The 25,611-nt window shown below is 48.7% G+C and overlaps 1 protein-coding gene across 1 annotated transcript in view; it reads right to left on the bottom strand.

The window, feature by feature from the left end:
• The window catches only part of IRAK2 (interleukin 1 receptor associated kinase 2), a 46,714-nt gene extending 24,008 nt beyond the window's left edge, over window positions 1-22,706 (bottom strand). Inside the window, exons 1-2 of the mRNA XM_038739849.1 lie at window positions 22,282-22,706; window positions 17,327-17,509 (exon numbers count right to left, since the gene is read on the bottom strand). Of these exons, the coding sequence (XP_038595777.1) occupies window positions 17,327-17,509; window positions 22,282-22,465 (367 nt within the window). The 5' untranslated portion in view covers window positions 22,466-22,706. The remainder of the gene's footprint in view (window positions 1-17,326; window positions 17,510-22,281) is intronic.
• Window positions 22,707-25,611: the final 2,905 nt, after the last annotated feature.

The raw sequence follows: 25,611 nt of genomic DNA, 5'->3' as shown, positions 1-25,611 counted from the left end.
AGCAGGGTTTGGGAGGGAAGATAAGGAGCTCAGTCTTGGACATGTTGAGTTTTAGATGGCAGGCAGACATCCAGATGGAGATGTCCTGAAGGCAGGAGGAGATACGAGCCTGGAGGGAGGGAGAGAGAGAGAGCAGGGGCAGAGAGGTAGATTTGGGTGTCATCAGCATAGAGATGATAGTTGAAGCCGTGGGAGCGAATGAGTTCACCGAGGGACTGAGATAAGAAAAGGGAGGGCGTTCCAGCCAGAGTCAGGATGTGGGCGAGAAATCGGCGGCAAGATAGATGAGATCAAGGTACAATGAGTACGTTGGCACTGGAGGAGGGAAATGAGTGAGCTGGACTGTAGTAGGAGAAAAGAGGTGAGGAAGGAGGGGGCAGGGTGATTGACTGCTTTAAAGCCAATGATGAGGAGTTGCTGTTTGATGCAGAGGAGGATGGGCAACCACTGGAGGTTCTTGAAGAGTGTGAAAACATGACTGAATGGTTTCACAGACAAAGGATCTGGGAAGCAGAGTGAAGTACGGACTGGAGCGGGGAGAGACAGGAGGCAGGTCAGCAAGGAAGGTGATGCAGTAATCAAGGCTGGATAGGATAAGTGCTTGGATTACTGGGGTAGCAGTTTGGATGGAGAAGAGAAGAAGGACTTTAGTGATGGTGAAAAGGCTGAACTGGCAGGACTTAGTGACTGACTGAATATGAGAGAGGAGTCTTTTGCCTTTCCCACACCCCCAGCCCCTTCCCCAGTTCCACCCTCCAGCACCAGGCAACCACTGTCTTCCTCCCCACACCCCACCCCCAGCCACGATTAGGGGCTAAGGGAAGGTGGCCACATTCCGTGTTCCTGGCCCGAGTCTCCCCTGCCCTTCCTGGTGGGGTGGGGATAGGGTGCTGACAGATGGGAGAGGGGTAATGCATCATAAGGTTGTTTGGGGAAGAGCAGACACCCTCTGCTTGGAACTATGCAAAGAGCAGGGGAAGGGTTGAGGCGGGCAAATTCTGTAGCGAACAGAGTCGTGCCAGGCTGGGGGTCAACACCTCCTCGTTCGCTCTCCGGCTCCTGGGCCAGACGGTGGTTCCAGCAAGGTGATGGACAATCACGTGGTGGACTTGTCTCCTCCCTCGGACGGTTGGCCCTTCAGGTCCCCAGCCTCCTAAGGCCCTGCACCCCGGCCTGGGGTGCGAGAACCGAGAGTCTTCATCCATTTTGTAAAGAGGATGTGAAAACTGAACATTGTACTGACATTTTACTCATCTGCACCCCCCCTCCCCAGTGAGGGAGGGGGAACAGTCTCTCCTGAGCCTGTCTCTAGCCCCCAGCCCTTCCCAGTTAGGGGTTGGGTCTTTCCTCTGGCCCCCAGGTTGAATGTATTTATTACAAGAATGGCGTTATGTCTGTCTACTCGTTTTGTTGTCTGTCTTCCACTTCTAGACTGTGAGCCCGTTATTGGGTAGGGACTGTCTCTATCTGTTGCTGAACTGTACTTTCCAAGCACTTAGTACAGTGCTCTGCACACAGTAAGCGCTCAAGAAATACGATTGAATGAATCGATCATATTTCTTGAGCACTTAAAGTGTGCAGAGCGCTGTACTAAACACTTGGGAGAGTACAATATATCAAAGTCGGTAGGCACATCCCCTGCCCACGACGAGCTTACAGTCTAGAGGGGGAGACAGATATTAGTACAGAGAAGCAGAATGGCCTAGTGGCAACACCACAGGTTTGGGAGTCAGAGGATGTGGGTTCTAATCCCGGCTCTGCCACTTGTCTGCTGTGTGACTCTGGGCAAGTCACTTAATAATAATAATAATAATGGCATTTATTAAGCGCTATGTGCAAAGCACTGTTCTAAGCACTGGGAAGGTTACAAGGTGATCAGGTTTTCCCACGGGGGGCTCACAGTCTTAATCCCCATTTTACAGATGAGGTAACTGAGGCCCAGAGAAGTGAAGTGACTTGCCCAAAGTCACACAGCTGACAATTGACGGAGCTGGGATTTGAACCCATGACCTCTGACTCCAAAGCCCGGGCTCTTTCCACTGAGCCACGCTTTCTCTGCGCCTCAGTTACCGCATCTGTAAAATGGGGATTAAGACTGTGAGTTCCACGTGGGACAACACAAACTTTGTATCTATTCCAGTGTTTAGAACAGTGCTTGCCATGTAGGAAGGGCTTAACAAAAACCATAATTATTAATATAAATAAATTATGGATATATACATAAGTGCTAGGGTGTTGAGGGGGTGAATAAAAGGTGCAAATCCAAGTGCAAGGGTGAAGCACAATGGAGTGGGAGAAGAGGAAATGAGGGCTTAGTAGGAAGGCCTCCTGGAGGAGATGCACTTTTAATATGACTTTGAAGATGGGGAACGTGATCATCTGTCAGATATGAAGAGGGAGAGCATTCCACACCAGAGGCAGAACACGGGCAAGAGGCTGGAGGCAAGATAGACGAGATCCAAGTAGAGATGTCTGAAGGCAGGAGGAAACCCGAGGCTGCAGAGGAGGAGAGAGATCAGGGCTGGAGATGTAGATTTGGAAATCATCTGCCTAGAGACGGTAGTTGAGGAAATGGGAGCGAATAGGTTCTCCAAGAGAGTGGGCATAGATGGAGAATAGAGGGAGACCCAGAACTGAACCTTGAGGACTTCTGCCTTTAAGTGGTGGGAGGCAGAGGAGGAGCTCCAGAAAGAGACTGAGAAGGAGCAGCCAAAGAGATAGGAGGAGAACCAGAAGAGGACAGTGTCAGAGAAGCCAAGTCCGGATAATGGTTCCAGGAGAAGGGGGTCATCGACAGTGCCGAAAGCAGCTGAGAGGATGAGGAGGATTGGGATGGGGTAGAGGCCACTGGATTTGGCAAGAAGGAGATCATTGGTGACCTGTGAGAGGGCCGTTTCTGTGGAGTGAAGGGGACAGAAGCTAGATTGGAGGGGGTCAAGGAGAGAATTGGAGGAGAGGAAGTGGAGACCGTGGGGTGTAGACAACTTGCTCATCGAGTTTGGAGAGGAATGGTAGGAGAGAGATGGGGTGATAACTGGAGGGAGTCGTGGGGTCAAGGGAGGATTTTTTTTAGGACAGGGGAGACATGAGCATATTTGAAAGCAGTGGGGAAGAAGCCACTGGAGAGTGAACTGTTGAAGATGGCGGTCAGGGAGGGGGCAAGCACTTTGATAAGGTGCGATGGGATGGGGTTGGAGCTGCAGGTGGAGAGGGTGGATTTTGAGAGGAGGCAGGAGAGCTCCACTTGAGATACTGTTGGAAAAGATGGGACAATTGAAGAAGGAACAGTAGGACAGGATCTGTGGTGGCGATCCTGTTACCAGTCCATCATTAATATTGCAAAGAGAACTAAATACCACTATTTAAAATTCACTGTTTACTCGAAACTCATTCTGAAGCAATGCAAAATGATCCCTAAGTGTCAGAGGAACAAGTGAAACACAATACTTCATTTCAATTTTTAGATTGATAAAGCTTGTTCTAAAGCTTCTTTGTCTTCCACACCTTTAATTTCACTCTGTGGCTAGAAGTCATGTCCTATTTCAGTGGTTCGCAAATTATCTTCCTCTTAACCCTTTATTTCTTACTGAAACAACTGTTGACAACATGATTTTTGGAGTTCACGGGAACACAACTATCATGTTACAGGAGCAGTGCCTGTATCTGTGTGTTTGCTGCCTCCTGCTATCCAGATTCATTCATTCAATTGCATTTATTGAGCGCTTACTGTGTGCAAAGCACTGTACTAAGTGCTTGGGAAGTACAAGTTGGCAACATATAGAGACGGTCCCTACCCAACAATGGGCTCACAGTCTAGAAGGGAGAGACAGACAACAAAACAAAACATGTAGACAAGTGTCAAAACCATCAGAATAAACAGAATTATAGCTATATAATAATAATACTAATGGCATTTATTATTCATTCAATCGTATTTATTGAGCGCTTACTGTGTGCAGAGCACTGTACTAAGCATTTACTATGTGCAAAGCACTGTTCTAAGCACTGGGGAGGTTACAAGGTGATAAGGTTGTCCCACAAGGGGCTCACAGTCTTCATCCCCATTCTACAGTCGAGGTAACAGGCACAGAGAAGTTAAGTGGCTTGCCCAAAGTCACACAGCTGACAAGTGGCTGAGCTGGGACTTGAACCCATGACCTCTGACTCCAAAGCCCATGCTCTTTCCACTGAGCCACGCTGCTTCTCTATATGCACATCAATAATAGAGTAGTAAATATGTACAAGTAAAATAGAGTAATTAATAGGTACAAATATATAAAAGCGCTGTGGGGAGGGGAAGGCGGTAGGGCAGGGGGCGATGGGAAGGAGGAGAGGAAAAAGGGGGCTCAGTCTAGGAAGGCCACCTGGAGGAGGTGAGCTCTCAGTAGGGCTTCGAAGGGAGGAAGAGAGCTAGCTTGGTGGATGTGTAGAGGGAGGGCATTCCAGGCCAGGAGTAGGACGTAGGCCCATCCCCGCCTGTTCTCTCTCTTTATCCCTCCCTGTCCCCTTCTTTTCCTCCATCCCTTCCTTTCTCTGACACCCCTCTCTCTGTCCCTCTTTTCTCTTTCTGTCTTTTTCTTTCTCTGTCCCTTCAACTTTCTCTCTCGCCCCTGACCCTTGTTGGCGCCTTTATGTCTCTCTTGCCACTTCAGCCCCACTTTCAGTTCCCCAAAATCTGATCCAGAGATTTAGAGACACGGCCAGGATTTGAACTCAATTATCTCTGATTCCCAGTGTCTTGACTTCACTGCTCGGTGGTCCACTTGACAGACGGGGAATCCAAGACATGGACAGAGTAAACAATTTGCTTTTGAGGCCTTGTCCATAATAAGGTCCTGCTTAGATTTCCATATTAAGATGGAGGCATTAGAATGGGAAAAATCGGAGACCCAGCCCTGACCCTGCTAGTCCTTAGCTGTTTTATCATTGAGCAGACTGGGATATCCTTTTTCTCTGGAAAAGCTCAGATTCTGAGGACCTTGGAATGAAATTGCTGGGTCCCAGTTCTCCTCTCTCCTGGACTATGCCTGGGTGACGTGAGCAGAGGAACTGTTCTTTCCACTCATCTTTCACTCGCTGTTCTACCGGATGCAGTTCCGTCCTTCCTTCCTTCCTTCTTACAGGCTTTTCACAGATGTGTCAACTTCAGATACTTCACTGCTTTCCCAACTCCTTTGTTCCTGCTGACCAGGAAACCCCCACAGGAAATGGCAAGCAAACAAGTCCGTCACAGAGGCAGGCAAGTTCGTCAAAATCTTTCACTTCCAAGGGAGGGGAAAAAAAAAGCCCACAAACCTTTCTCAGAAAACAGCGATTGCCACAAGACTGCTGTCAAAAGGAAGAGGGGTTTCCCCAGCCGCTGTGCGAACCTAAGGAAGCCAGCCCGCCCTGGAGACAATAACCATGCTACAGAGCCTCACAAAGGCCAAACTCCCAGGATCTTGCCCTGACTGATCCTCCTGTGTGCGGCAATCTTAAGGAAACTGACGCGTTAATCTCATTCATCTCTCTCATTCAACCCACGTATTCAATCTGTCACCAAAACCTGTCAATTCAACAAAGAGCTTGGTCTCTCTTTTTTTCTGGTATTTGTTAAGCACCTACTATGTGCCAGGCACTGTACTAAGCACGGGGGTAGATATAAGCTAATAATAATAATAATGATGGCATTTGTTAAACGCTTACTATGTGCCAAGCACTGTTCTAAGCGCTGAGGGAGGGATACAAGGTAATCCGGTTGTCCCACATGGGGCTCAGAGTCTTAATCCCCATTTTAAAGATGAGGGAATTGAGGCCCAGAGAAGTGACTTACCCAAAGTCAAACAGCTGACAAGTGGCGGAGCCGGGATTAGAACCCATGACCTCTGACTCCCAAGCCTGTGCTCTTTCCACTGAGCCATGCTACTTCTCCTCAGGTTCCACAGTCCTGGTCAGTCCATGTCCACCTGGGGCTCACAGTCCTAATCCCCACTGTAAAGATGAGGCAGCTGAGGCCCAGAGAAGTTAAGGGATTTGCACAAGGCCAAACAGGAGACAAGTGGGTGTCGGGATTAGAACCCTGGTCCTTCTGTCTTCCACAGTGCTTCTTGACATCACCACACCATGACTAAAATCCACCCATTCCTCTCCAGCCAAACAGCTACCACGTTAATCCAAGCATTTATCCTATCCCGTCTTGACGACTGCATCAGCCTCCTTGCTGACCTCCCTGCCTCCTGTCTCTCCCCACTCCAGTCCCTCCTTCACTCTGCTGCCCAGCTCATTTTCCTACAATAATAAGAAGAAGAATGCTATTTCTTAAGTGCTTACTATGTGCCAAGCACTGGGCGGGGGGAGGATACAGGTAATTAGGTTGTCCAACATGGGGCTCACAGTCTTAATCCCCATTTTTCAGATGAGGTAACTGAAGCCCAGTGAAGTTGACTTACAAAATGACAAGTGGTGGAGCCGGGATTAGAACTCATGACCTCTGACTCCCGAGCCCATGCTCTTTCCACTGAGCCACGCTGCTACAAAACCGTTCAGTCTATTTTTCCCCACTCAAGAACCTCCGGCGGTTGCCCATCCACCTCTGCAACAAACCGAAACTCCTTCCCAGCGGCTTTAAAGCACTCAATCACCCTGTCCCCTCCAACCTCTTCTCCCTGACTTACTACAAGCCAGCTCGCACACTTTGCTCCCCTAATGCCAACCTATTCACTGTACCTCAATCTCATCTGTCTCACCACTGACCCCTCGCCCACGTCCCGCCTCCGGCCCGGCACTCCTTCCCGCTTCACATCCAATGGACGATAACCCACCCCACCTTCAAAGCCTTATTAAATACACATCTCCTCCAACAGGCTTTCCCTAAGCCCTTATTTCCTCTTCTCCCACTCCTTTTTGCATTACCCTTCCACTAGGATTTGCAGCCTTTACTCACCCTCTCTCAGACACACACTTATGTTCATCTCCGTAATTTATTTATATTCATGTCTGTCTCCCCCTCTAGACTGTATGCTCCTTGTGGGCAGGGGATGGGTATACCAACTCTATTATATTGTACTCTCCCAAACGCTTAGTACGGTGTTCTGCACACAGTGAGCGCTCAATAAATATCATTGATTGATCTCACTGGGGCTTCCAGGAGTCAGGACATGTTTTCTGTCTGTTCAACGTTGAAGTGCAAAGGGCCTTCTGCTTCTTCCATCCCCCACCCAGCAGGCAGCCACTGGGGACAACTGGGGACAACCTGGCCTTTATGAGGACAACTGGGCTAGTGCTGGAGTGGCAGGCTAGAAGTTCAGCTGGATTTGCCATTTCGAGCCTCGGGGACAGGGAGCTGGGAGACTCTAGTTCTAGTCCCAGGGGCTCTGCTACTGGCCGGCAGTGGGACCTCGGAAAAGTCACTTGACCTCCCTGAGCCTCAGTTTCCTCATCTGTAAAACAGGAATGCTACCACCTCCCGCTACCATTTAGATTGTGAGCCCCATGAGGGACAGGGACTGCGTCGGATCTGAATGCATTGTATCTACTCCAGCACTTAGCACGGTGCTTTGGTACATAGTAAATGCTTAATACCATCATTATTATTATTACCACAGATACATTCTACCAACTCTGTGATATTGTACTCTCCCAAGTGCTTAGTACAGTGCCCTGCACACAGTAAGTGCTCAGTAAATACAACTGACTGAAACATTGTTGGACTTCAGGAGTCTCTCATTGGCCCTTCAAACTGACATAGGTCTGGGGTGTGGGGCCTCCCCAAACTTCAAGGAGGTCTCAGGGTCCCTCGGGACCACCCTGGGTTTGCCCCATTTCGCGGGGCTCAGAGTATTACTTCTGTCCATGGGTTTCAGAATGGCCAGGAATCTTACTGGAGCCAAGAAAAATTCTGTTTGGAGATCCCAGACTCGGGCTGACTCTGCAATGATTCTCCAGGTGTCCAGGCCCAGCTCGATCCCAAATCCATCCCAGTACTTCCCAAAACCTCCCAAAACTGAGGGCTGTGGGCCTGGGCGCTTCCTGGTCGGGTGCTGGTTGAGAGAATCCCCCCTCGTGTGTGATTTCAGGGCTTCTTGGGGCCTCTTGCAGGTCTAAAAATTGAGGGCCACTTTCCCTTCCCTCCCACAGTGGGACCCAGTGGAAAAAGCATAGGGCTGGGAGTCAGGAAACAGGTCCACCTCTGGCCCGCTGTGTGACCAACCCCGGGCAAGTCACTTAACCTTTCTGAGCCTCAGTTTCGTTGTCTGTAAAGTGGGGTTAGGACACCTGCTTTCCCTTCTTCTTAGATGGTGAGCTCCAAGTGGGACAGGGGCTGTGTCTGATCTCATAACTTTGTATCTACCCCAGGGCTTAACACTGTGCTTAGCACAAAAGAGCCTTAACACTGTGCTTGGCACATAAGAGCTTAATAAATACTCCAACCTCTCTGGAAAGTGTCCCACATTAAGGACCTGCTGACAGAGTGATACTAGGTTTGAGAAACAGACTTGTCAGCAATGTCTGCTCTACACAAATCTGGGTTTCACATGAAGGAGGTTTCTCGTTTACTCCAGTAAAAAGGAATCATCAGAAATAGCTGAAGCAGCTCCTCTGTTACACACGGGTTCTCAAGTCCTCAGGACTGAGTGTCTGGGCTAGGCTGGCTGGTTTCCCTCACTTGGAGGGGGAAAACCTACTATTAAACTGGCTTCCTCTTTTCTCCTTCACCAGTGCCTTCTGTGCAGCCTCTGAGCTACGTTGGGGGAATTAACTCGAAGCAAAATAAATCCCCTACCTCGAATCTCAGGGCTTGGGAGTCAGAGGATCTGGGTCCTAAACCCAGCTGCACCACTTTCCTGCTGTGTGACCTTGGGCAAGGCATTTTGCTTCTTTGTGCTTCAGTTCCCTCAACTATTAAATAGTGTGCATATATCTATAATTCTATTTATCGTGATGGTATTGACACCTGTCTGCTTGTTTTGCTGTCTGTCTCCCCCTTCTAGACTGTAAGCCTGTTGTTGGGTAGGGACTGTCTCTATATGTTGCCGAACTGTACTTTCCAAGTGCTTAGTACAGTGCTCTGCACACAGTAAGTGCTCAACAGATACGGCTGAATGCATGAATATTAAATAGGGATACCTGTTCTCTCTCCTACTTAGGCCATGAGCCCCATGTGAGATGGGGACTGTGTCCAACCTGATAAACTTGTATCAATTCCAGGGCTTAGAACTGTGTTTAATAAATATAATAATAATAATAATACTTTACCCTGAACTTCCAACATCCTGTTAAGAGTCTGTTTGTTCCATTTTGGTTTTCTAATGGTATGCCTTAAAACACTTACTATGTGCCAGGCGCTGTACTAAGCAGAAACTCCTCACCATTGCTTTCAAGGCTCTCCAACAGTTCTGTCCATTTTACATATTGGCTACCTTCACCTGGTGAGGCTGTATATGTAGCATGGTCAATTGAGTGGCTTTAGGGATCCAGAAGTGAGATATTGTCCTAAGCCAGCCAGACACTAAACCAGAACATTCTCCCCAGCAAAGTCGGCATTAGGCTTTGTAGGGGGAAAGGGAGGGTAGGCCAAAGGCCAGCCTTGGTAACAGAGGGTCTGATAGGCAAGTCAACCGGCACCAAACTGACTTGAAAGAGCACGGGCTTTGGAGTCAGAGGTCATGGGTTCGAATCCTGCTCCGCCACATGTCTGCTGTGTGACCTTGGGCAAGTCACTTAACTTCTCTGAGCCTCATTTACCTCATCTGTAAAATGAGGATTAAGACTGTGAGCCCCAACGTGGGACAACTTGATCACCTTGTATCCCCCCCAGCGCTTAGAACAGTGCTCTGCACATAGTAAGTGCTTAATAAATGCCATTATTATTATTATTATTATTATTATTATTATTATTAGTTGGGTTCCGACAGGTTTGGACAACTCCCTGGTCTCCTACAGCTCTCTCCCCTATTTAGTGGTTTGCTGGGAATCACCTGGGCATGGTTGGACCCCGGGTTGCTGAGACTACAAAAACTGCCTATAACTACAATAACAACATTTTCCCCTCTTGTTCATGTTTGTGTATACGCTGCTTGTGTCTGCTTGATTTCCCCATTAGATCGTAAGCTTCTCGAGGGCAGGGAGTGTGTATTTTACTTCTACTGGACTCTCCCAAGCACTTAGTAATAATAATAATAGTAATAATTATGGTATTTGTTAAGCACTTACAATGTGCCAGGAACCGGCACTGGGGTGGATACAGTCCCTGACCCGTGTGGGGCTCACAATCTCAATTCCCCATTTTACAGATAATGTAACTGAGGCCCAGAGAAGAAGCGACTTGCCCAAGGTCACACAGCGGACAAGTGGCGGGGCCGGAATTAGAACCCATGACCTTCTGACTCCCAGGCGCGTGCTCTATCCACTAGGCCAAATCAGACCACAGACCAAATACTATGAAGAATCACTGGGCTTCAGGCTTGCCCCCCGGGGAATGATGGCTAAAAGTTTTCTACTGAAACAGTCAGCTAGGAGGGGCGTGACTGCCTCTTCCTCCCCAGTGATGTATCTGATAGACCACCACTCTCCCCATCTTCAAAGCCCTACTAAGTTCATCTTTCTTCCAGGAAGCCTTCCCCGATTAACCTCTCCTTTCCCCATCTTGTTTGCCCTCCCTTCTGCATCGCCTCGCAGAAGGGACCCAATCTCCAGCCCCACAGCACTTACGTTCATATGCGTATACTCTGCCGCTTCCCCTATCTGCAGTTTCTACCACCTCTGCTGCAATGTGCTCTCCCCAGCACTTAGGACAGTGGTCTGGACACGGGAAGCACTCAATAAATACCACTGATCAATTGATTGATAGTGGGAGCCACAGAGGGAATTCCCCTCATCGTAGCCCCAAGCACCGACCCAAAATCCTGAAGCCTAAGGTGCAGCTTTCTAGCTCACATGTTCCTCACTTGGTGAGCACACTTTGGAAAGCCCCTCTCCAAGTGACGAAATGCTTACTTCATGGAGGGGAGGCCCAGGGTCTTCAAAACTTGGCTGGTGAGGCCAATTGAGGTAGGCTGTCTGTGGGGAGTACGGGTGACTCATTTGGCACACTTTGCTTTCTGAGAACCAGGGCAGACCAGGTTGTGTTCCTGAAGACCTGGATCACCAGTTTTGTTGGTCACACCTTGCAGAGTTTCAAACAAGAAAAGTCTTAATCACCAAAGTCAATAAAGTCACTGGCCACTCCAGCTGCCTTTCCCCTTTCTCAGCATTTCTCAAAGACCTCCTTCAGGCTCTTAGTCTTCTGAGTGTCCTAGTTTTACTCCTTTGTTTCCTTGAGGCCCCAGGCTCCTCCTTCCCTGCACAAGGCTAACTTCTCCCCTGATATCTTGGTTGCCCAATCGCCACTCTCTTACACGCATGCAGGAACTGACTAAGCGAGCCCCTTGAGAGTAAGGGCGAGAGTCTCATTACCTACCACCTCCCTCCTGCACAAGCCCCCCCGCCTTTGCTCATGGCCTCCTCTTCCTGGCAATTATTTTATTACTATTATTAGTGGCATTTGTTAAACGCTTACCACGAGCCAGGCACTGTGCTAGGCGCTAAGGTGGATACCAGCAAATCTAGTTGAATACCGTCCCTGTCCCATGTGGGCCTCATACGCTCGATCCCCATTTTACAGATGATGTAACTGAGGCACAGAGAAGTGAAGTGACTTTCCCCAGGTCACGCAGCAGACAAGCGGTGATGCAGGGGGAAAAATGTCAAGGTCCAGGTGGGTCAGGGCAATGGGAGCCAGGTACCTAGGGGAACTGGAATGTGGGAGAGGCGAGGCTGGGGAGACTAGAACCGAAGAACCCAGAGCATAGGAGAGGCGGGAGTTAGGGTAGTCAGAGGCACAAGAGAGATACGGCGTGGAGGAGAAAGGAGCCAGAGAAGATCGAGTCAAAGGACACATGGAAACTGGGTAGGGGAGAGCTGGGTGAGAGAAGAGGTGGGACTACAGGGAAGTGGAGGGGGCCAGGTGGCTAATGAACGCTTCTTTAGCCCCCTCCCACCCCACAAGCCCGCTGCTTGTCCCCATGCTAAAAAGGAAAAAAATCAGCTGGCCACGCATACGCCTATACAAGCACTGCCATTACTATCTCTACCGAGAAGCAGCGTGGCCTAGAGGAAAGAGCTGGGCCTGAGTCACAGGACCTGGGTTCTAATCCCAGCTCTGCCACTGGTCTGCTGTGTGACCTTGGGCAAACCACTTCACTTCTCTGTGCCTCCGTTTCCTCATCTGTAAAATGGGGATTCCCTTCTGCTTAGGCTGGAAGCCCCACCCGGGCAAGGGACTGGGTCCAACCCGATTATCTATCCCAGTACTTAAATGCCATAACCATTATCATTATCACTGATGAGAGATTTAGTCCTCTCAAAGGCACAAGGAACTTTTGGGGTTCGGCAAACCAGTCCTTTATCCGGTGGGGCCAGCAGCTACAATGAGGAGAAAAATCCTACTGACTAGTCGGTCTCTCTGTGTTACTGTGGTCTCATAGCCTACTAGCTTCCTTATATTTTTGATAGAGACTCTAGTAATAATAATAATAATAATGATGGTGATGATGGTATTTGTTAAGCGCTTACTATGTACCAGGCACTCTACTAAGCGCTGGGGTGGATACAAGCAAACTGGATTGGACACAGTCCCCGTCCCACGTGGGGCTCAAGGTCTTAATCCCCATTTTACAGATGAAAAGTGAAGTGACTTGTCCAAGGTCACACAGCAGACAACAGGCAGAGTCAGGATTAGAACCCATGACCTTCTGACTCCCAGGCCTGTGCTCTATCCACTAGGCCATGCTGCTTGCTTGGCTCTACAGAAGCAACGAACATTTGTTAGAGTAGGTACACCAAAAGAGGCCCAAATGAAATAAAGCAAATCTGAGAATAAACATACACTTTCCCATATCTTGTGCTTTTTTTAGTTTATGCCAATTCCCCCAAAATGTTGCTAAAACTCACTTAGCTGAATCCCATGAGGTCAGCTGGAATCCGGCTGGTCTTCATTTCCAAAGGCAGGAGCCAGAGAGCCTAAGCTCCTTTCCTCATGGGCTTTCTTCTCTCCTCTGTTCCCCTTACCCATCCCCTGCTCCAATTTTTCCCTCTGCTTTGGCTTAGCTTTGGCTGATATTGTTATTATTATTATTGTACTTGTTTAGCCCATACTATGTGCCAAGCACTGCTCTAAGAGCTGGGGCATATGCAAGGTAATCAGGTTGGGCACAGCCTCTGTCTCTGTCTGCCTCTGGGGCCAGGCCGAAAGTGGGACGGTAGGAATCCAAATGAATCTCGGCTGCCCCCGGGATTCACAAAGAAGCCCGATACCAGTCGTGGATGAATCCCTTTGGATCTGAATTGGGATGGCAATTGGGGCTCACAGTCTAAATAGAAGGGAGTAGGACTGAAATCCCATTTTACAGTTGAGGAAACTGAGGCACAGAGCAGGTGACTTGCCCAAGTAGGCAAGTGGCAGAGCCAGGATTACAACCAATCAACGGTATCTATTTAGAGCTTACAATATGCAGAGCACTATACTAAGTACTTGGGAGAGTGCAATACAGCAGAGTGGGTGGATATGTTCCCTGTCCACAAACAGCTGACGGTCTAGAGAGCGAGAAAGACAATATACACTATAAATATGTACACAGGGGCTGTGGGTAGGGCAAATATCAAGTACTAAAAGGGTACAGATCCAAGAACCCAGGTCTCCTGATTCCCAGGCCATGCTGCCTCCATTCCTCATCGATAGGCATGTTATGCAAACAGCTGCCTTGTCCGAGGGGGTTGTGAAATGGGCTGGTTCTAGAAGCAGGGAGGACTGTGGTTAAGATGGTACATTTGAACTATTCCGATGTCCTCGGCCCTGGGGATCAGCTGGAGACGTTCCAATGGGAACAGCTCTCAGGCTAGCCTCAGCCTAGATCGATCCCAATTCAGATCCAAAGGGATTCATCCCCAACTGGTATCGGGCTCTACAAAGAAGCCCGGGGAGCCGACATTCATCTGGATTCCTACCGTCCCACTTTTGGCCTGGCCCCAGCCACGTGCCCTTCCCCGGAAAACCCAGACTCTTTCTTTTTTTTAGTGGTATTTGTTAAGTGCTTACTATATGCCAGGCACTGTTCTAAGCACTGGGGTGGATAGTAATAACAACAACAACTGTGGTATTTGTTAAGCACTTACTATGTGCCAAGCACTGTACTAAGCACTGGGGTAGATACAAGTTAATCAGGATACAGTCCCTGTCCCACATAAGGCTGGCTCACAATTTTCATCCCCATTTTACAGATGAGGTGACTGAGGCCCAGAGAAGTGAAGTAACTTGCCCAAGGTCACACAGCAGACAAGGGGCAGAGCCGGCATTAATATCCAGATCCTTCTGACCTCCAGGCCCGTGCCCTATCCACTAGGCCACACTGCTTCTGCATCATGACCAAGGAAGGTCAGCAGCGCACGGTTCCGCTGAGAATCCTGTTGCCACAGAGTACAGCACTGGGAATGGCCTTATGTTCTTAAGCTCAGGAAAAGTCTCCACCAAAAGGAAGCTTGGCTTTGGAAAGAAAACAGTATTTCTCAATACAGCAATGAAAGCCAGAAGCTCTCTAAAGGCACAATTATGCAACAGGAAAAAGGATTTGGTAGAAACCGTGACCCAAGATTGAATGATCTTGGAATTTCCCATGAGAATTACGGCCGCACCATCACTCTATCAAAAATGACCAGATGACCAGTTCCCTGGGTCCTTCACAAGTTTCTCACCCAAACTCTCTCCTCCCGAGACTTGCAGTCACCAAAGAACCACGAAGGGGGAAAAAAAAACAAAAAATCCCAAGGAGTCAGGTTGAACCCTAGACATAATTTAGTTGTTTTTCTTGTCCTAGTCTCCTCTCCGCTCATCTCCACCCCATACCTCTCCAGTATCAGGGTAAATAGTTACTTCCCTGAGTTGGAGAAATCATTTAAAATTGAAACCCCATTAGCATGAGGACCGTGCCCAGAAGAAACGTTGAAAATGCTAGTTTAATGCTGGGGTGGGGCCTAGGCAACAGAAACCCCTCTAAATCCAAGTTCATCCCTCCCACCTGCGCTGGAGTCCGGGGGCCTGTATGATCACTCAAGCCAACCAGGGGCTGTGGATCAGGGAAGAGTGAGGAAATTCTGTCAAATTGGCCGTAGCGGGCCTCTAGACGGCCTCAAACTGGGCCGAGGTTTCAGATGGACAGTGGTACCGGGCAATTTCCCAGTTGGCCCAAAAGTTAAAGTGGTCCCGCCTGTTAGTAAAATTGTTCGGCGGCAGGGAGCGGAGCAAGCCCATGACAGAAGGCCTCAATCAGCACAACTTTCCAGCCCCTACTTTGGGAGACGGCGTGGCCTAGCGGAGAGAGCATAGGCTTGGGAGTCAGGGCTTGGGTTCTAATCTCGGCACAATCGCTTGTCCACTGTGTGACCTCAGGCAAGTCACTTCGCTTCTCTGTGCCTCAGTCCCCTCATCTGTAAAATGAGGATTAAGACTGTGAGCCCCATGTGGAACAGGGACTGTGTTCAACCCAATTTGCTTGTATCCACCCCAGCGCTTAATATAGTGTCTGGCACATAGTAAGCGCTTAATACCGTCATTATTATTATTTTTAGAAGCTCAATCCAAGCTGGGGCCGACCGACCTCCAGCCTCAGAGTTACCCCACGTGGCTGAGACAGGGCTTGGATGAGCTCCGGATGGAGTGATGAGGCAGAAGTTTCGTTCATTTAAACTGTGACTATGTGGTGTTGCCTACCTGAACCCCGAGAATGGGTATCTGGGTATCATGTAAACACCTCAGAGCTGAGCTATGAAATACCACAGCCTAAGCATGAACGCTCTGGAAGGCCTCGGGTCTGCCCGACAAATAGCCGTGAGGTTGCTTTGTGCCAGGTGCCGCAACTGAACCAGCCGCATAACGTCGCTAAACAACTCCAGGGTGGACGGACATACCGGTGACAGCCCGGGTTCAAGCGGCAATTCATCACGCTCTCACGTCCCATGGTGCGGTCACTGCGGTGATGTCCACCGGAACGTGCTTTCTCTGCCGTCTACCATATTTACGTGCCCAGAATTTTCTGGCACAGTCAAGGTACGGTTAGTTGTTGATGTTCCTAAATTTCCTCATTACCAAGCTTTGGGATTAGGATTTGTCACTCGGCCAGACAGAAGGATAGTGAGAAATCCCCAAAAGATCAGGGAGGACTAAGATTTTTCATTGCCTGCAGATCTGAGGGTGGCGTCATAAATTTGGTGCGCATCTCAAAGTCCCTCTAGAGAAGCAGCATGGCCTAGTGGAAAGCACACGGGCCTAGGAGTTCGAGGACCTAGGTTCTAGTCCTGGCTCTGTCACTTGTCTGCTGTGTGACCTTGGGCAAGTCACTTCACTGAGCCTCAGTTTCCTCCACTGTAAAAATGGGGATTAAGTCTATGAGCCCTATGTGGGGACAGGGACTGTGTCCAACCCAATTATCTTGTACCTACCCCAGAGCTTAATACAGTGCCTGGCACATAGTAAGTGCTTAAATACAATAATAATAATAAAAAAGACTGTAAGCTTGTTGTGGGTAGGGAACGTGTCCAACTGTGTTATATGGTACTCTCCCAAGTGCTTAGTACAGTGCCCCGCACACAGTAAGCGCTCAATAACTATGATTGATCAATCTGTTCCCACTGGCATTTTAACTGGTCATCAGACCAGTTTTGCCTCACTAAGGCAGAAATGTGAGGTCCTCTGATGTCCCAGAAGTTGTTCACCTCTCAGGAGCTCCACAGAGGGAGAGTCAGGAATCAAAATAGATCCCGACTCAGAACACGGTTTATCTCTGGGTGCCCTGCTTTACTCTTCCACTGGTTTCTTATTTCAGATTTTGGCCCCTCTCGGAGGGACCGAAGCAGAGAGGTAGGGGTCGAACCTACGTGAAAAGACACCCGATCCCAACTGACACCATTGCTGGCTCACTGGGATACCTTGGGCTGGTTTCACGCCCTCCCTGGGCCTGAGTATATCCATCTGCAAAATGGGGAGAATAACCTGGACCATTCCCGGGAGGGATGCATTAATGACAACTGGGGCCCTCGGAAATCCTCGGGGTTTTGTCTTCTACTGACCACAGGCCAATTCCCTCTTGAGAAAGTTTTGCTCCCTCGCTTCTATCCCTTTGTCTAACTCTAGCAATCCCTTGAACGCTCCCCTGCCCCAACTCTCCCAGCCCTGCCCTCCGCAGACAGGAAGGAGCGGGTGAAAACGACTTCCGAGTCTACGGTCCCCGTTTTCCTGTGCCCTCGGACAGTTACTCACAATCCAGAATCACTTGTGCTGCCCTGTAGAGCTCCAGTCGGTGCAGGAGGTCCAACAGCTGTTGCACTGTAGCCAGCCGCATGCCCCACCACCAGAGAAGCTCCCTGGTGATGCTGAACCCGTGGATTCTCTCCATGGATTTGATTTTCCTTAGCTGGGTCTGGTCGGTCATCACATAAGACGCTAAAAACAAACAGTACGCGCTCTGTTAAAAAAAAAAAGCCGGAGAAAGCAGTGTGCCCTAGTGGAAAGAGCACGGGCCTGGACGCCTGGGGGACCTGGGCTCTAATCCTGGCTCTGCCATTAGCCTGCTGTGTGACCTTGGGCAAGGCCCTTCGCTTCTCTGTGCCTCAGTTTCCTCATCTGTAAAATGGGGATACAATACCTGTCCTCCCTCCTATTTAATCTGAGTCCCAGGTGAGTCGGGGACTTTGTCCAACCTGATGATCTGTCTACCTCAGCGCTTAGTACATAATAAGCACTTGGAGAATTACTACTACTAAGGTGGCAATGTTCTTCCAAAAAAAAAAATCACAGAGCTGAACGGGACTAGCAATGCCCAAGCTCAATGTGGGCAAGGAATGTCTGTTTGTTATTATAACGTACTCTCCCAAGTGCTCTGCACATAGTAAGTGCTCGATAAATACCACTGAATGAGTGGCCCTTCCTTCAGCCTCCCTTCCCCCTCAACTTCCCGTGCTACAAGGGCATCAATCCTATTTTCAGAGACCTTCAAGGAAAGATATTTTTAAAGTTTCCCTTGGTCACCCAGCCTTTTTAATTGGGAAGTTCTCTCTCATATCCAACCTAAATCCCTCTTGCTGCAGTATAAGCACTTTCCCCCCTGTCCTGTCTGTGGTGGAGATGAACAGCAGCTGGTCAACATCCCCTACACACTGACCTACCTTAGATCCCATAATCCTGCTTCGGTAAGAAATCACAATTTAAATGTATACTGTACTTTTTTCATTATCAGAATGCTTTCCCATCAGCTTTTGGGAGGAGCTTTTAGGAGTTTTCCCAGAGCGCTTTCTCAGGAGCTTTTAGGAGGAGGATGCGCGATTATCCCCAATTTCCAGATGGGGAAGCCAAGGCCCAAAAGTCATTTGACAGTTAAGACAGTTAAGTCATTTGCCCAAGGTCGCTCAGACGATCACCGGCAGAGGCAGAAATAGCACGCATGTCTTCCGACCCCCAACCCCCTGCCTTTTCCCCGGCTGTCTCCCTAAATACATCTAGCGAGCCCTTCCTTTAAAAGGTTCGGTTGTGGGAACCTGGGAGGAGCCTGGGCTTTCCCCCTGATTTGCTTCCTGGTTTGCATTTTCCCCGCAAAAGCCCAAATTCAGTTCCTGGATTGGGCGATCACCTGGAAGGCCTGGTTGCTGAGCTGGGTAAGACTGACAGGAGGAAAGAGCATCATCTTCATCCATGAGGAATCCTGACTTCTCTTGCTTTCCCCATTGCTTTGAGGACCAGAGATTGTAACTGTGTCCATTGCCTGATATTCCAATAGGAAATGAAGCATTCCCAGATCCATTTACTGCCCCCAGCCCTGATCATACCATCCCTCTGGTCAGCTGTTAGTAATTAATCAGTTGTTACACTCGTTGTGGGCAGGGAACATGTCTGCTACCTCTGCTGTACTGAACTCTCCCAGGCACTTAGTACAGTGCTCGACACATGGTAAGCACTCAATAAACACCATTGATTTGCTATTTGGAGTTTTTACTTATCCACTTCACCTCACCCTTTTTATATCCTCTCATTTTTTTAAAAACTACTGGGTATTAGATAAGCAGCGTGGCTCAGTGGAAAGAGCACAGGCTTGGGAGGCAGAGGTCAAGGGTTCTAATCCCGGCTCTGCCACGTCTGCTGTGTGATCTTGGGCAAGTCACTTCACTTCTCTGAGCCTCAGTTCCCTCATCTGTAAAATGGGGATTAAGACTGTGAGCCCCCCGTGGGACAACCGGATCACCTTGTATCCTCCCAGTGATTAGAACAGTGCTTTGCACATAGTAAGTGCATAACAAATACCATTATTATTATTATCATGTGCACATAGTAAGCACTTAAATGTCATTATTATTATTATTATTATTATTGTTATTATGTGTTCGCCCCAACTAAGCCAGGACTGGCCCAAGAACTTTGAGCGCTCAATAAATACCACTGATTGATTGATTCCATTCCAGGGTCAGAAAATAAGACCCAGGCATCCCTTCCTTGGAACTACTAAGAGGGTAAAAGGTGGCCAAAAATAGCCTCTTCCACTTAGCAAGAGGGGGCTACAAGCAAGGCGTGTGGCCTAGTGGAAAGAGCAGGGGCCTGGAAACCAGAGGTCCTTCGTTCTTCAATCATATTTGAGTGGTTATTATGTGCAGAGCACTGTACTAAGCGCTTGGGAGACTACAACAATAAACAGACACATTCCCTACCCACAGTGAGTTTAGTCTAGAGGGATCTTAATCCCAGCTCCGCCACTTTGTCTGCTGTGGGACCTGGGACACGTCGCTTCACTTCTCTGTGCCTCAGTTACCTCATCTGTAAAATGGGGATTAAGACCGTGAGCCCCACGTGGGTCAGGGACTGTGTCCAACCTGATTATCTTATCATCTACCCTAGCGCTAGTACAGTGCTCTGCAGAGAGTACATTACTCAATAAATACCACTGACTGATTAACAAATGCCATAATGGGGTGGGGGGGAGGCGGGAGTGAGGATCCTCTCCTTTCTTGAGTTCCAAAATTCCGGGGTAGGGAGCGTAAAGATCCTGGCCACACCTGGATGGTTTTGGTTCTCGGGGTCCAACATCACTCATTCATCCATTCAATCGTATTTATTGAGCACTTACTGTGTGCAGAGCACTGTGCTAAGCGCTTGGGAAGTACAAGTTGGCAACGTATAGAGACGGTCCCTACCCAACAAGGGGCTCACAGTCCAGAAGCGGGAGACAGATAACAAAACAAAACATATTAACAAAATAAAATAACCATCCGGGGCTTGGTCTGAGAAGGGGGCTGTTTAAGTAGCTGTGGAAACACTCCAGCAACAGGGGCTCGGAGGTTCATGGAGAAGGGAGGGGCCCAGAAGTGACATGGCCTAATGGAACAAGCACGGGTCTGAGAGCCAGAGCACCTGGTTTCTACTAATTCTGGCTCCACCGCACCTGCTGTGTGACTTCGGGCAAGTCACTTTGCTTCTCTGTGCCTCAGTGCCCGCATCTGTAAAATGGGGATTCGATACCTGTTCTCCCTCCCCCTTAGACTGAAAACCTCATGTGGGACGGGGACTGTGTCCAACCTGATTATCCTGTATCTACCCCAGCGCTCAGTATTGTGCCTGGCACATAGAAAGCACTTGACAAATACTACATTCGTTATTAATAAAAGCGGGCACCTTCAATTTGGCAGTCTTGGGTCATTGTCTCTATATAATAATAATAATAATAATAATGGCATTTATTAAGAGCTTACTATGTGCAAAGCACTGTTCTAAGTGCTGGGGAGGTTACAAGGTGATCAGGTTGTCCCACGGGGGGCTCACAGTCTTCATCCCCATTTTACAGATGAGGTCACTGAGGCCCAGAGAAGTTCAGTGAGTTGCCCAAAGTCACACAGCTGACAAGTGGTGGAGCCAGGATTTGAACCCATGACTGCTGACTCCAAAGCCCGGGCTCTTTTCCACTGAGCCACGCTGCTTCTCTTGTTATATGTTGCCACCTTGTACTTCCCAAGCGCTTAGTACAGTAAGAGCACACAGTAAGCACTCAATAAATATGAGTGAAAGTGACTGCCCACTTTGCCCACCCCTAAACCGGTTCTGATTGCAAGATCCTTGAATTCTGGGACCATGTTGAATACTTCTGAATATTCCCCTAGAGCTTACAGTAGGCACTGGATATCTATTTTTGATAATGAGGATTATAATAATTATTATGATATCTGTTCAGTGCTTACTATGTATCAAGCACTGTTCTAAGCACTAGGGTAGATACAAAGTTATCGGTTTGACACAGCACCTGTCCCCCATGGGGCTCACAATCTAATAATTATAAAAACTGATATTTGTTAAGTACTTACTAGGGGTCGAACACTGTATTAAGCACTAGGGTAGATTAGCTAATCAGGCCCCACATGGGGCTCACAGTCTACCTGCGAGGGAGAACAGAATCCTCATTCTGCCGGTGAGGGAACTGAGGCACGGAAAAGTTAAGTGACTCGCCCACGATCACACAACAGCCAAGTGGCAGAGTCGTGATTACAACCCAGGTCCTCTGATTCCCAAGCCTTCTTTCCATTAAACCGACCCGCTTCTAAGTGCTCTTTCCATTAAACCGACCCGCTTCTAAGTAGGAGGGGGTAGGATGTAATCTCCATTCCGCATCTGAGGAAACTGAAGCACAGAGAAGTGAAGGGTCTTGCCCAAGGTCGGCCAGCCGACAAGAGGCAGGTTTGAGATTAGAACCTAAATCTAAGGAGTAATACTTTGTGGGGGATAAGTGGGAGTTGAGCAGCTTTCACCCCTCATCCCCCTCTCCATCCCCCCATCTTACCTCCTTCCCTTCCCCACAGCACCTGTATATATGTTTGTACATATTTATTACTCTATTTATTTTACCTGTACATATCTATTCTATTTATTTTATTTTGTTAGTCTGGTTTTGTTCTCTGTCTCCCCCTTTTAGACTGTGAGCCCACTGTTGGGTAGGGACTGTCTCTGTATGTTGCCAATTTGTACTTCCCAAGCACTTAGTCCAGTGCTCTGCACACAGTAAGCGCTCAATAAATACGATTGATTGATTGAGAAGAGATGGAGCGTTCCCTGAAATCTAGCTAATCCCACCAGTTCATCCCCTACATCCCAGCCCCCTTCCCCACCTCCCACCTGTACTGCCATGCCCCTTCTTCTCCTTCCCCCCTCTCCCTTGGCTGCTTAGAGCGCCTCTTGGCTCTCACCAAACTCCATCCAGTCCCAGTCATTCAGACTGTCCATCTTCTGGCAGAAATCCTCCAGCACCCAGGCGGGAATCTGGTGAATGTAGAGCATCCGGCTGGGACTCCGTGGAGGGGAAGGCGGCAGGGCCATGCCCTCTGAGTAGCTTGAGGTGGGCGAGGCGGCCTTCTCCTCCTTCTGGGCCATCCGCAGGCCTCGGCGCCCAGTCAGGATTGGGTCCCCAGGCCCAAGCGGGATCCGTCCCTGGAGTTGAATCCCAGCAATTGGGTTGAAGAACCAGGCTCTGATCAGAAATGCCCTGGTCTGTCTCTCTGCCAAGAGGGAGAGTCTGGAGAGTCAGGTCTGCTGCAGAAGGTGGCGACTTCAGGGACTGTCTCTATATGTTGCCAACTTGGACTTCCTTCCCAAGCGCTTAGTACAGTGCTCTGCACACAGAAAACGCTCAATAAATACGACTGATGATGATGGTGACTTCAGGCCCTGGGCTCGACTGGAGGACCAGCAGGCAAACACTTGGATTTCATCAGGGGCTGGGCGAGCATGACTCACTGGGGTTTTCCGGGAAGTTGGGCGGGGCGGCTGGGCGAGGCCTGCCACCTAGCGGCCGATCCCACAATGACAACTCTCCGCCCAGCCGCCTCCGGCCCGCGGCCCTGCCACAGGGATTCACTCATCATCATCATCATCAATCGTATTTATTGAGCGCTTACTATCATCATCAATCGTATTTATTGAGCGCTTACTGTGTGCAGAGCACTGTACTAAGCGCTTGGGAAGTACAAGTTGGCAACATCTAGAGACAGTCCCTACCCAACAGCGGGCTCACAGTCTAGAAGGGGGAGACAAAACCAAACATACTAACAGAATAAAATAAATAGAATAGGTATGTACAAGTAAAATAAAGAAATAAATAAATAGAGTAATTTATTATATATTTATTATAATATACATATATACATATAATTATATATGTAAACATATATACATATATACAGGTGCTGTGGGGAAGGGAAGGAGGTAAGATGGGGGGGATGGAGAGGGGGATGAGGGGGAGAGGAAGGAAGGGGCTCAGTCTGGGAAGGCCTCCTGGAGGAGGTGAGCTCTCAGCAGGAGTAATATATATGTACAAACATATATACATATATACAGGTGCTGTGGGGAAGGGAAGGAGGTAAGATGGGGGGGTGGAGAGGGGGACGAGGGGGAGAGGAAGGAAGGGGCTCAGTCTGGGAAGGCCTCCTTGAGGAGGTGAGCTCTCAGCAGGAGTAATGAATATGTACAAACATATATACATATATACAGGTGCTGTGGGGAAGGGAAGGAGGTAAGATGGGGGGATGGAGAGGGGGACGAGGGGGAGAGGAAGGAAGGGGCTCAGGCTGGGAAGGCCTCCTGGAGGAGGTGAGCTCTCAGCAGGAGTAATAAATATGTACAAACATATATACATATATACAGGTGCTCACTTCACTAGGCCACACTACTGAAGGAAAATTTTGGTTATGCATTCGTTCACTCGATCGTCTTTATTGAGCGCTTCACTGTGCTGAGCGCTTGTACCCGGGGCTTGTCACTGCTCAGGCGTGTCCCCTTTCAACCCCCGTAACGCTTCGCAGGCAAGGGGAGAGAAGCGAGGCCGGGCTTGGTGGTGGGTTCTAAGCCCCACTCCGCCACTTGTCAGCTGGGTGACTTTGGGCAACTCGCTTCACTTTTAGACTGTGAGCCCACTGTTAGGTAGGGACCGTCTCTGTATGTTGCCAACTTGGACTTCCCAAGCGCTTAGTACAGTGCTCTGCACACAGTAAGCGCTCAATAAATACGATTGATTGATTGATTGATTGATTCACTTCTCTGGGCCTCAGTGACCTCCTCTGGAAAGTGGGGATGAAGGCTGTGAGCCCCACGTGGGACAACCTGATGACCTTGTATCTCCCCCAGCGTTAAGAACAGTACTTGGCACATAGTAAGCGCTTAGTAAGCGCGTGGACTGCCCTCCCTCTGCCCATCCGCCAAGCTAGCTCTCTTCCTCCCTTCAAGGCCCTACTGAGAGCTCACCTCCTCCAGGAGGCCTTCCCAGACTGAGCCCCTTCCTTCCTCTCCCCCTCGTCCCCCTCTCCATCCCCCCCCATCTTATCTCCTTCCCTTCCCCACAGCACCTGTATATATGTTTGTACATATTTATTACTCTATTTATTTATTTATTTATTTATTTTACTTGTACATACCTATTCTATTTATTTTATTTTGTTAGTATGTTTGGTTTTGTTCTCTGTCTCCCCCTTTTAGACTGTGAGCCCACTGTTGGGTAGGGACTGTCTCTATATGTTGCCAACTTGGACTTCCCAAGCACTTAGTACAGTGCTCTGCACACAGTAAGCGCTCAATAAATACGATTGATGATATCTATTCTATTTATTTTATTTTGTTAGTATGTTTGGTTTTCTTCTGTGTCTCCCCCTTTTAGACTGTGAGCCCGCTGCTGGGTAGGGACTGTCTCTATATGTTGCCAACTTGTACTTCCCAAGCGCTTAGTACAGTGCTCTGCACACAGTAAGCGCTCAATAAATACGATTGATTGATTGATTAACAAATACCATACAAGTAATTATTATTATTGTTAAGTGATCTACGATCCACACTGAACACATCCCAATCCCAGTCTGCACTAAACGGACTGGTGGTTACTTTATTGGTAATAGTAGCAGTAATTCATCATTATGGTGTTTGTTAAGTGTTTTGTGCCAGGCACTGTATTAAGCGGTGGGGTGACTACAAGCGAATCCCACGTGGGGCTCACAGTCTCCATCCCCATTATACAGATGAGGTAACTGAGGCACAGAGAAGTGATGGGACTTGCCCCAGGTCGCACAGCGGACAAGTGGCAGAGCCAGGGTTAGAACTCACGACCTTCTGACTCCCAAGCCTGTGCTCTTTCCACTACACCGTAGTAGTAGTTGTAGTGTTAATGGCATTTGTTGAGCGTTTACTGTTCGCCGGGCACTGTACTGATTGGGTAGAATAAATTACAGTCTTCACCCCCATTTTACAGATGAGGTAACTGAGGCACAGAGAAGAGAAGTGACTTGCCCAGCAGACAAGTGGTGGAGCTGGTCCAGGTCCTCTATCTACTGGGTTATGGTGCTTCTCTAGCTGACTGGTAGAGAAGGTTATCTACCTGATTGAACTTTCAATTAATCAATCAATCAATCGATAATCTTGTATTGAGCACTTATTGTGTACAGAGCACTATACTTGAGAGAGTCAAGTACAGCGGAATTGGTAGATCCGTTCCCTGACCACAAGGAGTTTACAGTCTAGGGGATTAGTTTAGAGGA

This window comes from Tachyglossus aculeatus, chromosome X1 (genome assembly GCF_015852505.1).
Source record: "Tachyglossus aculeatus isolate mTacAcu1 chromosome X1, mTacAcu1.pri, whole genome shotgun sequence".
In the NCBI taxonomy this organism is placed as follows: Eukaryota; Metazoa; Chordata; class Mammalia; order Monotremata; family Tachyglossidae; genus Tachyglossus; species Tachyglossus aculeatus.
Note: the sequence above shows the minus strand (reverse complement) of the source record. Positions and strands in the feature narration are given on the sequence as shown.